The following is a 12,242-nucleotide window of genomic DNA, read 5'->3' as shown; positions in this document are numbered from 1 at the left end:
GCCTAAGCTGCGGGGTGAGTATGGGGGCTGAGATACAGCAGGATGGACAGGTTGTAGGTGAAGCCCAGGAGGGCTGCCAACGTTTCTCTCCATCTATCACAGAAGCTCCCTCCACAATACAATTTGTGTAGTATTTGTGGGCAAAATCCTCAAAAATGATCACAAAGTGACCCACGCACCAGATGGCAGAGGACCTGAGCAGCATCTGGGGATGTTTTTCTTTTGCTTTTTTGACAATCCAGCTAAGAAAACCCACACCTCCCTCTGTCCCCCTGGATGGAGTACGGTTACACACAGCAACTCTGAGGAAAGCTGGGCTCGGTGGTAGAGAACCTGTCAAAGCCTGGCATAAACACTAGGTCAAGTCCAGTGAAAACAGAGAGGGCATATAGATTTGCGTCGATGGTTGCCAGCCAAATCCCTCTTTACAGACTACCACTGACAGCTGTTACTAAAGCCACCAAAATGACTCTAATTTTTGCTTCTGACTAAAACTTCTCAGACCCTTCCCTCTGAGGAGTGAATAGTTTCACAAACTCTCTTCTCAGTGAACTTACTCTGAACAAAAGTCAAGTCCTCAGTCTCGCGAACAGCCATCATCAGTGTAAATATTCATTGTTCGCACCTACACGTGCTGCCTCCCACTTCTCTCCAACAGCCCAGCCCACAGAACTGATAGTAAATGAGCCACAAGACCACTGCATCTGCCACCACGGCTAAAGTACTAGAGGTTTTTAAGAGGAGGTATGGGGAGGGAAAAAGGGAAAACATCTAAATATCACATCCCTTTAACTGGCTCTGGAGCCAGCAAGTGATTACTACTGTCCTAAAGCCACAAACCAGTCTATCCAGTCATGTCAAATAAAAACATTCTCACTAAAAACAAACACAAATTGTTTCTAACCACACATCTGAAACATTTAATTCACAATTGCCTCTAACTGAACTGAGTCTATGGTGCAAAAACAAAAAGTTTAAAAAAAAAAGTACAATTCTAGGAAAGGAAAAACAAAACGAAGAAGGCAAGAAGCAAGGGCCAGTGCCTGCACTATCCTCAAGGAGGCTGGAACAGCACCTAAAACGATGCATCTTCTCCCTCAGTCCACTAACGCAACCCATTTCAAACTAATATCATTTAGGATACAAGGAATTCTGTCCAGCAAATAAAACAAATGGAACAAAAACAAGCACTATCCAGTAGGGACTAAGGGGCAATGAGGAAGGAAATATCCCTTCGTTTGAATGCTGCAAAGAAAGTCTTTCAACAGTATAAGCAAAACATTTGCCTTCATTTAAAATTTTGAGTTGTGAGCGATTTCCTGCATCTAAGAACCTCTTTTTGAACTACAAAGAGGCCACAAAACATCACATTTTCCCCTCCCAGCTTCCCCCTTCAAAAACCCACAAGATGGTGATTAACAAACAGCCCGTTGTCTTCAGGCACAGTTTTTAGAGGCCACAAGGAAAAGATAAAAGTTAAATGGAAAAGCAAGTTGGTAAACGAATGAGAAATAGGTTACCCAGGGAGGAAGCAAACTTATCGTGATAAATAAGCAGCTCTCTTCACCCCCTTGCATGGGAGACTCCAAGCGAAAGCGACCCTAGCCCTTTCACCCACTGAAAGCAGTCTGGATGGAGAAAGAGTTCAGGCCAAGCCTCTGGCCCCGACTCCAGGCAGAGATGCAGAGAATGCCCCCACACTCCAGGAGTCTGGGTATAAGCCCAAAGTGCAGTGGCTCAAGGGCAAACCCAAGGACTAGCCCAGCCTTCCAGGAGTTCTCCATTCCAGAAATGAGCTGGGGCCTAATCTCCACACTAAGGCAGACCCATCCCCCAACAAACATCCTTCCAGGTAAATTCATCTCAAATCCAGAATCCACTACCTAATAACTGTATCACCTTGTGCAGATCTGATCCTGTTTAATCATCCTTTGATGGGTCATAATCCCTTTCTTAGGATCTTTGTGAGAATTAAAGAATTTTGGCAATGTGCCCAGATCAGCTGTAAGCACAAGCCAGATACACAATAAACATTCATGTCTACTAAAAGGAAATTCCAATTCCATTCAGCAATCACTGCTTAAGGTGAAAAATCTTCAGATATTCTATAAAACCTCAGAAAGAAAATTAAGAACCCAACATGCAAGAAGAGAAAGGGGGAAACCCACACAATCCAGAAAATGCTAATTATGCACATACCCTGACTGGTTAAATTTCCTCCTCCAGACCTCCTTCTCTTGAAGGTCCTGTGACATGTAAAATAACAGCTCCTGTGCCCTGCCCAAGGCACTGACACTTGGTTTCAACAGTCCAAATACTAGATCCTCTCAGTTTGGGAAAAAATTTACTTAAAATCTACATATATGTAGACTTACAAAATAAGACTGAAGCTAGCCTTCATCCCAAAATGTTCAATCAGAGAAGCAGGGGAAAAATTATCACCAACTATGACTTCCCTTTAGTTAATGTTCATTATAGAATACTACTGAAGGATAAGTAATCATAAATCAGAAAAGGTGGCTTTAAACCTTTAATGAAAAACAAAAACACAAGCCCCTTCCCCTCCATGCTCTCCTAATTATATCTGGAGCTTTTCGCACAATTATTGAAATTTCACTTGTAATCTCTCTTTGAGAATTTCTGGTCCAAAAGTGTCCACCACTGTTCAGCCCCTCTAGATTATTATTTCCTAAGGTTTATACAGCAAAAGAAAGTTCTGGCAGCAAAATTTTCACTGGTTTATTAAGTTACTTTGAGCTAAAACATCCCACCTTTGATAATTCCCTTTCATTATTACACAAGAGTTCAATCACATTCCTTCCTGAAAAACTGTCACTGTGTAAGAAGACAACAGCCACGTTTCTGCCCACATTCTCAAACACCGACTCCTGCATCTACTCCTCCAATCCAAGCACATACAGTCTAAGACAAGACATGTACAAGCAATTAGTAAAGCTCCACAAATAAAGTTTCCTTATGGGAAACTTGGTCTAAACAGAACTTTAAACAAAGTGCTTGCTTCCACTGCAAGCACTGTCCCCAGATAAATTTACTGCACCCTAGAATCAAGTACACTCAAGGCTGGAATGCCAGGCCAGTCATGTATTACTTCAACCTCAATAAATCTCTTTTTACTCTCCAAATCCTTGGCTGCTTTCTAAAATAGTTCACGAAAAAGCACCAACCTAATTAACAACAGCTTCCTCTGCAACTGTGGCCTTGATTTCACTTATTTACACATTAACTGCAGCCTCCTTTTGGCCAATCCGGTCTATTCTCTGTACCATGCCGAGCCTTTTATCTGCCCTGGACAGCATTTTCTCCAGCAGATGAAGTAGATGCCGATTGATTTGCTGTCGAGCATGGTAAATTAATAGCAACAAATTGCTGAGGGCCCGTCTCGCTGCTCCACCATGCTTCGGCAGTTTTGCTTTATTTGCTCCATGATGGGCAGCAGTCGGCCTCTTCAAGTCAATTTCTTCTTAACAACCTGCAATACTTTTCAATGGTGAAAATAGAGCTGTTCCTTGTAAGTCAGAAATCAATATCCTATTGCCCTTAGAAAATGCTAAACAAGCAGTATTGGCAATCCACTTGGTACTAGAGGGTATCAGATATAATGCAAATCCATACTGCTTCCCTCCTTGTAGTTATTACAATTTGCTAAAAGGTTCCTAATGTCATTTATCATCATTTACCATCGACCAGAGAGGCTATGATTATGATATCCTATCAGTTGGCAAGGCCCTTTCATTTCTATTCAATTAATATTTTAGCAGCACTCAAATGGTTGTGGCCCAAGTCTTGTAATAAAATTTACATGGCTTATAGTGAAACAGGAGTTTGCTTGTTCTGATGGAAAAAAATAATAACTGTATATATACACATATATGTGTAATATATACACATATATGTGCAAACTAAACACGTATGGGTGCTCAGTTGCAGCCGACTCTTTGTGACCCCCGTGGACGCAGCCCACCAGGTTTCTCTGTCCATGGAATTTTCCACACAAGAATACTGGAGTGAGTCACCATTTCCTTCTCCAAAACATGTATATATTCACATATAAAGACAGAGACATGTATATATACATGTGCAGTACATTAGAATGCAAGTTCTAAGTGTTGCAGACTTCTTATATTTTCCGATTTCTAAAATTCAAATACTAAGCTAATATTTTAAATGCAAAGAGATTGGCAGGTTGCAGACTATTAACTATGAGGGAATCATAGATGTTCCCGAAATGTAGTATGTTCATCTCCTTTTACAGTTCCTACAGGTCGAATTTACATATCCATTGTTCCTAATCTACATCCAATATTCACCTTTTAAAGTGGTAACTGCCTGCTGTCAGATTAAATCAGGGCCTCTTCTTTAATTACAGCATTACAGGTGAAGGATGGCAACAAGCAGCACTTAGCAATGTTATCAACTAAACGCACCACCCTGTTCTGCCCACAGTCACTGACCCATTTAGAAGCCACTCTGTATGTATAAGCCGGGGGGGGGGGGCACAAAAAAAAGTAACTACTAAACCACCAGCCACCACCTGTCCCATTCAAAACAAAAAACAAAAAGACCCAACTGAGGGAAATCCTTAGGGAATGAAGGTCAATGTTCTTTCATTTTAAAAAATGCCATTATGAAGAAATCACAATAAAACATATGCCATTCCAACCATGTCCCACTTATCATCTTCATTTTCATGCTAGAACTTAAAGACAGTGGCAAAACATTAATTCACTTTACAGCCTAGAACACTCCACTCTAACTTTCTTGGGTTTTCTCCCAACTTCAGCTCTATTGATCCTACTAAAGATTACCAGAAATTAGATTCATATTTTGTGCTCTAATTCCATGTCATGTCACTGAGTTCCCCTTTAAAAAAAAAAATCAACTAATTCTACCAGACTAATGCTATTTACTCAGTTACCAAAATTTAAATTAATTATGTTCTCAAACATAATTGTTAAAAATTGGCAACATTATGCAGGCTTAATTAAGATTAAATCCAATTTACTAAATGTACTTTAATTGGTACTAATTACATTAGCTTTCATTTCAGAATGACAAATTCCCCATAGGTTTCACTTTACAGTCCTCTATCAGAATCAGCACAGGGTGACTGACGATGAACATCATACAGAAAGGGGAGGGACCATAAATACTGGACCCCCCACCCTGCTTGTCACTGCTCTGTGCTTTTATCCTTTTATCAGTTTGCTAAGTCACAGAGTCATGACTCCATCACAGCCATCATTTTCTGTTCCAGTGAAAAATTTCTCAAAAATAAATACTCTGTGGCTGGCAGCAGCCAAGAACAGGAGCATTAACCAAAAAATACACAAAGGTTTCAAATATCAGGGCCACCAATTACTAGGGTACTTCCAAGGACTCCAGGGACTCCTACTCTTGAACCCTTCAGAGACACAAATCTAATAAGTGAATAAGCCTAACCCGATCTTGAGAACTAGGCCCAATTATGCCGCAGGGCAACTTCCCTGCCTTATTGCTGCTTTCCATTACGAGGGTATCCAGCGAGTGCATCTGGAAGAGAGGCCAAGAGGAACTAAGGCTGTCTGCCTAGGAAAACAAATAAAGACAGATATGCCTCTGTGCTTAAGGGGGGAAAGAAAGAAAATATAATAAGTAGGTGGTTTGCAGGGCTGTCTGTATTTCATAATGTGATAAACTGCCCTCAGGATTCTTGATATGATTGAATTTAAAAGCAAGAGAAAAAAAGGGAAAATGTACTCCATTCTCAATTTTAAATGGATGGCATTTGAAGCCAGCTGGACAAGAAGATGACAGAATTACAGAAGTATAAAATGTGTAAAATTAAGGGATCTTATAGAGCACCCCCTGCCCCCTAAAAAGAATACATACACCCAAATACAAGCTCTGTGCCTCTCAGAACTGTAAACAGTATAAAGAGATCTGGAAACTAAGTGGTAATAAGATACAGGAGGAGAAATAAAGGGATATTAATCACCTGGTCCAGTTGTTAAAAAGACACTAATTAGTACTGGGTGGTAGATGAGGACCAAAATAAAAGGTGGGGGGGGCATGGACATGCACAAGATCCAGATCTAAAGTGACATCATGTATTGAGCATAATTAACAAACAGTATCTTTCATGTGAATTATTTATGTAAGGTAGAGCTAAGGGGCTTCAAGCTAACCCAAGCGTAAGTTTGATGGATTTTGTTTAAGCAGGAGATATTTACATGACTTATCTGAACAGACATGGCAAGGATGCTGAAATAATAAAGAATGTTAACATTTGACAAACTATACTATAATGCTAATACTGACATAATCAAATAGCACATGAAGTAAAAAAAAAACAAAGTATCTGAAATAATCAATGTGACGACGCTTTTTTCCCCCAACTTTTTTGTTTTCAAATGCTATCTGACTGCTTTTATTGTCTAACAGTCATCTTTTAAAGATGTGAGTATGTTTTGAGTATATAATAATTAACCATATTGAAAAAAGACTCCATACATAATAGAGCTTAACAGTATGTGATCATCTTACATTTTTTAATTTTAGAAGGTAATGAAATCCATGAATATAAGAGATGAAAAGCATTAAGCTTTCCCTCATCTTTTTCCAGCAGGTAAACACATACACACCTATTCCGAAATGGCTGAGACAGATCTGAAGCACTTTCACTAGATCACTTAAAACACATGTCTCTTATTATTATTATTGCCAAACAGTATTTATACATATATGCATAGATGCTATTTTTCTTTCTAGGAAACTTAAACCAAGCCATTTTATTCAGTCTCTTGCAAAGAAAAGGCTGGTTCAATTATACCTCTCAACACATTTGGACTAATCATTTTTTTTCTTTCCTCTTTCTGTTTTTTTGACTGAACTACTGTTAGATTTCAAGACCCAGTGTTGAACCTTATCATGTCCTCTTATCAGGCTCATGTAGTCTGTGCAAATTTTGGAACGAACAGTTACAGTTCCTGGTAAGACCCAACTAAGTTGCCTCTGGGGGCCAATACAAGGAATTTATATCAGTTTTTTGTAGTGCCACAGATTTCATTTTGATACTCCCAGCTCATCCTCTATCCATTCTTTCACACCAACCCAAGGAAAGCTCCAAACAATTTACAATTTTACATTTTAATATTTTCCAAGAAAAGCTTTCATTAGGCAAGTCTGCAAAGTTCAAAATAAATTAATTCTTTCAAAAGAAAAAGAAAACATTTTAAAATTTTAGCACCCTGCTTTTGAAAATGTACAAAGTTTAACATGCATTCAGACACTTTAAATTACATTGCTAAATGATTAAAATGAAAATAATATGCTAAACAGATGAGGAACAACACCTGAATAAAGAGCATTTTCTCTAGTACATGGACTTTTATACAGGTGGCCACAAAAATGTGCGGAATCAAACTCCAAAACATACAACTTCCTTTCTAAAGTGCACAGTACTACAGTCATTTAAAACACTTATAAAGAAATAATAACTTACCTGCTTGTGCATTTCTATATTCAATCCATAGGACATCTCATAATACTGTCAAAGAAGGAAAAGCAATTAATTTTGGGCCTTTCATCAAACAAGCTTCCTAGTTTGTTCAAAATGTCCCCAAGCAAACATAAAAGCCTCGCCTAAACCAAAATATCCATCCTTCCAATGGTGGGGCATCAGGAAGAACACTCTATGAGTATTTTCAGCTTAGTAAACTAAAAGCCACCTTAAGACACAGAATCTAAGAGAATAACTCACAAAAGTAAGAAAATGAAGCTCAAACATAGCATTCTTAACACCTCCAATGATCTTTATACATCACAAGCGGATGACTCACAGAAGTCTGATGAAAATGTGATACTCCTATGGGCTCTAATTCCTAGGCACAGTGGGCAAGTTAATAACAAAAACAACACGCCTCATACAAATGCTGAGGCTTTGACATGAACTATTTGAAAAGGTGATGTTACTTCAGAATTTCGTTTCTCATTTTAAGGACACTACTCATGTTCATACATTCAAAGGAAAAAGGCTTGATAGGAAATGCATGAGTTACTCTAGAGCCTTTATGAACGAGCGTAAAAATACACTTGGTAATACTTCTGAAAAAGCAGATCTGATTGTTTTAAACATGTAGTATAACTGGCATTAAAGAAATTCTGGCAGAATGAATCGGTTATACAGGAGATTACAACAATCTGCAGTGCAACAGTACGGAAACTGAAAACACACAAAACACACGCAAATACACACACACTAGGAATATACAATATAAAGGAAGAACAGGGAGGGAAAACCTGAAAAGATATCTAGTGTCTTTTCTTACCATTGTTTAAAAGAAATAAAACACATTTAAAACTTTAACAGTTTACTGAAAAATTCTCTGGTTAAAAGCTGTTTGAAGCAAGAGCAATAAAACAACAAAGAAAACCACTAACACAAAAACATTTTGCCTATGACTCTAAACGAAATGTAAATGAGGTTTTTGTTTTTTTCAATCTGTAAAAACAAAGCACAGAAAATTATACCCTATACAACTAAACTTTTCGAAAATTCAAATCAAAGCTGGTCAGAGGCAAGTTATAACATCCTCGAATTACAGGTTGCTAATGGTCACATTCCCACAACCTCAACTGCACTGGCACAGCGACTATCCTCTAATCCTGCAGCCTCCAGCAATCTGAACCTATTTCTAGCTTTTGGTACCCCAAACTAATAGGTACTCTGAATCTGCGACACAGTTTTCTTACCATCACATAATGCCGCTGCATCTCTGTCTTCTCACTGGCGAGTTTCTCACATTCCAGCTTCAGGCTGTTCAAGAAATAAGGATATCTAAGTACAACCCAGATCTTGACTTACATCCTTCAAATACACATTCCCTCCTCTAAAATCATCACCTACAAAACACCATATCAACTATCTTAAGTACCACCCTCATTACTGAAAAACAGGCAGGAGAGAAAAGGGTAAAGGATAAGTGGAACCAGTCCCGGCTTGTCCTTTCAACAAGGATCAAATGTGGGGGATTTTGCTTAAGAAAAAACCCTTCAGCCAATTAACTCCAGAATCTCATTCAGAAATGAATATTCACTAAATTCACTAAATACAACATGAACGAGGAAATAAACATCAATAATGCCTACATCTCCAAGCAATAGTAAGTGCCCTAAAAATGTCACAAGGGAGTTTTTTCTTTACTGTTCCACGAAAAGACTAATGAAAATCTGAATCAACCCTGTCTTATGAATGATGTCTTATTTTTTCCCTCCAAAACACAGAGACAAGTTGAATACCACCACCCAGGGGCAAGGCGTGGATCAGGTTCAGTGGCTTGTTTTGGTTCCGTAATTTATGAAATAAGAAGTACAAGCCATTAAAAATCCAGCGAAAGAAAAATATTTCAAAGGTACTCTAAGATCTAATGATTGTCTCTTCAGACGAAAACATCTTTTCAGCATAAAAGTAATGACATCGCCTACTTGGCGACTTCCTAAGGCTCTGGGCTCTCGGTTTCAGTGGAATGGCAGAAAGAAGAAAGAGGGAATCAAGCCCGGAATAATAAAGGACCAAGAAAGTCAAAAGGCCCCAGAATGTTCCCAACCGTCCATTCGCCTGGCCCCAATAAATCAATATTGAAAGTTTGGCCTCAGCGTTTTCCAAGTGTCCCCAGTTTCGATTGTTCGGCCTTTTTTTTAATTTACGGGAAAAGGAGGAAAGGCTTAATTTCTTTACACCTGCCTAAGGAAAAGAGGCCTTGACTTGCCCTTTCTGCCCACAAGGAAACATGGTAATACCTTTGTGGTGGCGGAAAAAAAAAAAAAAAAACGGGGGGGGGGCGGGGGCTGTATGTTGGGGGAAGACAAGAGCTAAGCAAACAGAAGGATCAGCTAAAGTCAATATCTTTACCTGTGGTACTGAGCCTGTAAAAACTGAAACTCTTCCTTAATCCGATCACAGGACTCGGAAATTGTAAATTTAAAGGGTTGAGCAGGCTGATGCGGTGCCTAAAGAACAACAATAAAATATTTAATTAGCCCACGGCAGAAGCGAGGCAGAGAGATGGAGAAAATACCACGCGGCACTGGAGGGAGGGTGGGGGTGTCATCGCAGGCAAAGAACGAGGAAAACTCTCCTCCCGCCCCCTCCCCTGGCCGCACAGCCGGGCCGAGGCTGGCCCCGGGGCCCCGCGTTCTCGCACCCGCGGGATCGAGACCCCGCTCCCTTCCCACGTCAACGGCGGGGGCCCCGGGGCCGGCGCGCCGCGCCCACAGCCTCCCCACCCGGAATCGAAACTGGCCCGTCGGGGGGACGCGCGCCATGGCGTCGGGCCGCGGTCAGGTCGCGGGAGGGGGCACGCGGCAGCCACTCTCCCGGTCGGTCCGTCGGCTGGCTCGCTGATCCCCGGGGCCCGCGGCGCCAGGGGCCGGCGCCCCGCACTCCCGAGCCGCCGCCGGACACGCCGCGCCGCCGCGCAGGGCGCCCTCCCCGCCCCGGCGCGGAGTCGCGCCTCCTCCATCGCTCGCCACCCCTCCTCCAGGAGTCGCGGCGCGAGGACGGCGAACAGCTCCGCGCGGCTTCCAGGGGCTTCAAAGACAACAATAAGAAAATGGCTACAACTCAATTGCTTCTCCGCACCCCCTCTCCGAAAGTGCCCCCGCGGCCGGGGAGAGCAGGGGCAGGGGGTGGAGGGCGACTCTCGAGCTGCGTGCGGGGTGTGGGCCGCCCTCCACGCCCCTCAGGCCAAAGACACAACTCAGCGCGCAGGGGGCGACGCGGGGAATCCCCCGGCGCCCGGCAAGCCCGCGCCCCCACCGCCCGCACTCACCGGGTGTCTGGTCTGCGGGTACATCTTGCTCAGGTCGCGAATCATCCAAACCGATTTAGTTGGCTGCGCTGGGCAGAGGCGCGCGGCTCATTGGCTTTAATGGCCCCGAGGAGGAGGCGGCGGAGGCGGCCGGCCGGGTCCGAGGGGCGGCTCGGACGGTCCCGGCCCCCGCTGGGTCTCGCGTGACGCGGGCAGCAAGAACGCGCGGCGGCGGCGCCTGGGTGCGGGCGGCCGAACCGCTCCGCATTCCCCGCGGGCGTCACTGGCCCGCCGCGGGCATTGTCCGGCGCGCGTCTCCCGCGGCAACGCTCCGACGTTCGCTCCGCTGAGGCGCGCCCGCCGAGCCCGGCGCCGCGGCCGCGCCGCTCACCCGGGACGGGAAAGTGAGAGCTCCGCGCCCCAGCGCCCGCCGGCAGCGCCGCCCGCTCGCTCGCTCGCTCGCTCGGCGTCCCACTCCAAACTTTTTTTTATTTGTCTTTTAATTGGTTGTTAGTCCTCCGAATGAATGATCTCTCTCTTCTTTCCTAAAAGCAAACACAAACTCCTTTGGTTCGGAAGAGGTCTCGGCGGTGCTTTTGGTTTCTCTGGAGATTTTTTTCACCTCACAGCAACGATCTTTTAAAAGGCACCTTTTAGCTTCTTTTACCACATCTCATTTCCTTATTTTTCTTCCTTCCTGTTTTCTTGTCTTTTTTTTAACCCCAAATTGAAGGGGATTATAAAAATAAAAGAGTGAAACGCTTGCGGCTTTTTTTTTTTTTTAATTCTCTCTCCTTTCAAACTCTGCGAACAGCACCTCAAAATAATATACAAGTGTGTGAGAGGGGGAAGAAAGCATCCAACAGCTGAAACACCCGCTCAGAACAGCTCTAACAACACTCTCTGTGTAGGTGACTTCTTTGACCAAATTTAGCAGCCGCTAATCATTAACATTCTGATACATATTCACAACCGTCCTTGGAGGGACCGCGGAGCATCCCGGGACATGTAGTCCGCCTCCAGCGACCGTAGCTGAAGATTCAGCCAAATTGACTACAATCACCGGCCGGCCACGGGACCACTTTGGGGGGTTCTCCAAGCGTCCCGCCCACCCCCGGCGCGGTAGGCGTCTCCAACAACCAATCAGCGATGGCTGAACATTAATCGCCGTTCTGTGTTACTGCCCATCATTTCACTGCTGACAAATGGCGAGCTAGCGGGGAGGAGCCGGCCGGGCTGGAACCCACGTGGGGCCCGGGCGTCGTCCGTGGCTCGGACCAATGAATGCAGCGAAATGTGGTGAGCGGAGGCGGGGCGGATATGGCACGCCCAAGGCGGAGCTTCGCCTTGGCTGACGTTCCTTAGCGCGAGCGTTCGAACCGGCGAAACATTTGTTCGGCTGTCAATCAAAGTAACGTGGGCCAGGGAGCAGCG

General features: G+C 43.4%; 1 protein-coding gene across 6 annotated transcripts in view; it reads right to left on the bottom strand.

Moving 5' to 3' along the window:
- TLE4 (TLE family member 4, transcriptional corepressor) overlaps positions 1-11,721 on the bottom strand; it is a 153,542-nt gene extending 141,821 nt beyond the window's left edge. For 3 of the 6 annotated variants that reach the window (XM_055426929.2, XM_055426930.2, XM_055426933.2), the window contains exons 1-4: positions 10,830-11,721; positions 9,911-10,008; positions 8,752-8,815; positions 7,502-7,546 (exon numbers count right to left, since the gene is read on the bottom strand). In XM_055426929.2, coding sequence (XP_055282904.1) covers positions 7,502-7,546; positions 8,752-8,815; positions 9,911-10,008; positions 10,830-10,874 — 252 coding nt within the window. In that variant the 5' untranslated portion in view covers positions 10,875-11,721. Of the gene's footprint in view, positions 1-7,501; positions 7,547-8,751; positions 8,816-9,910; positions 10,009-10,284; positions 10,465-10,829 lie in introns of those variants that run through there. The other 3 variants (XM_055426931.2, XM_055426932.2, XM_055426934.2) reach the window with 1 other exon arrangement.
- Between the last annotated feature and the right edge of the window lie 521 nt (positions 11,722-12,242).

The sequence above is a fragment of the Moschus berezovskii genome, chromosome 7, assembly GCF_049115385.1.
Source record: "Moschus berezovskii isolate FMDL1 chromosome 7, NW_MosBer_1.0, whole genome shotgun sequence".
Lineage (NCBI taxonomy): Eukaryota > Metazoa > Chordata > Mammalia > Artiodactyla > Moschidae > Moschus > Moschus berezovskii.
Note: the sequence above shows the minus strand (reverse complement) of the source record. Positions and strands in the feature narration are given on the sequence as shown.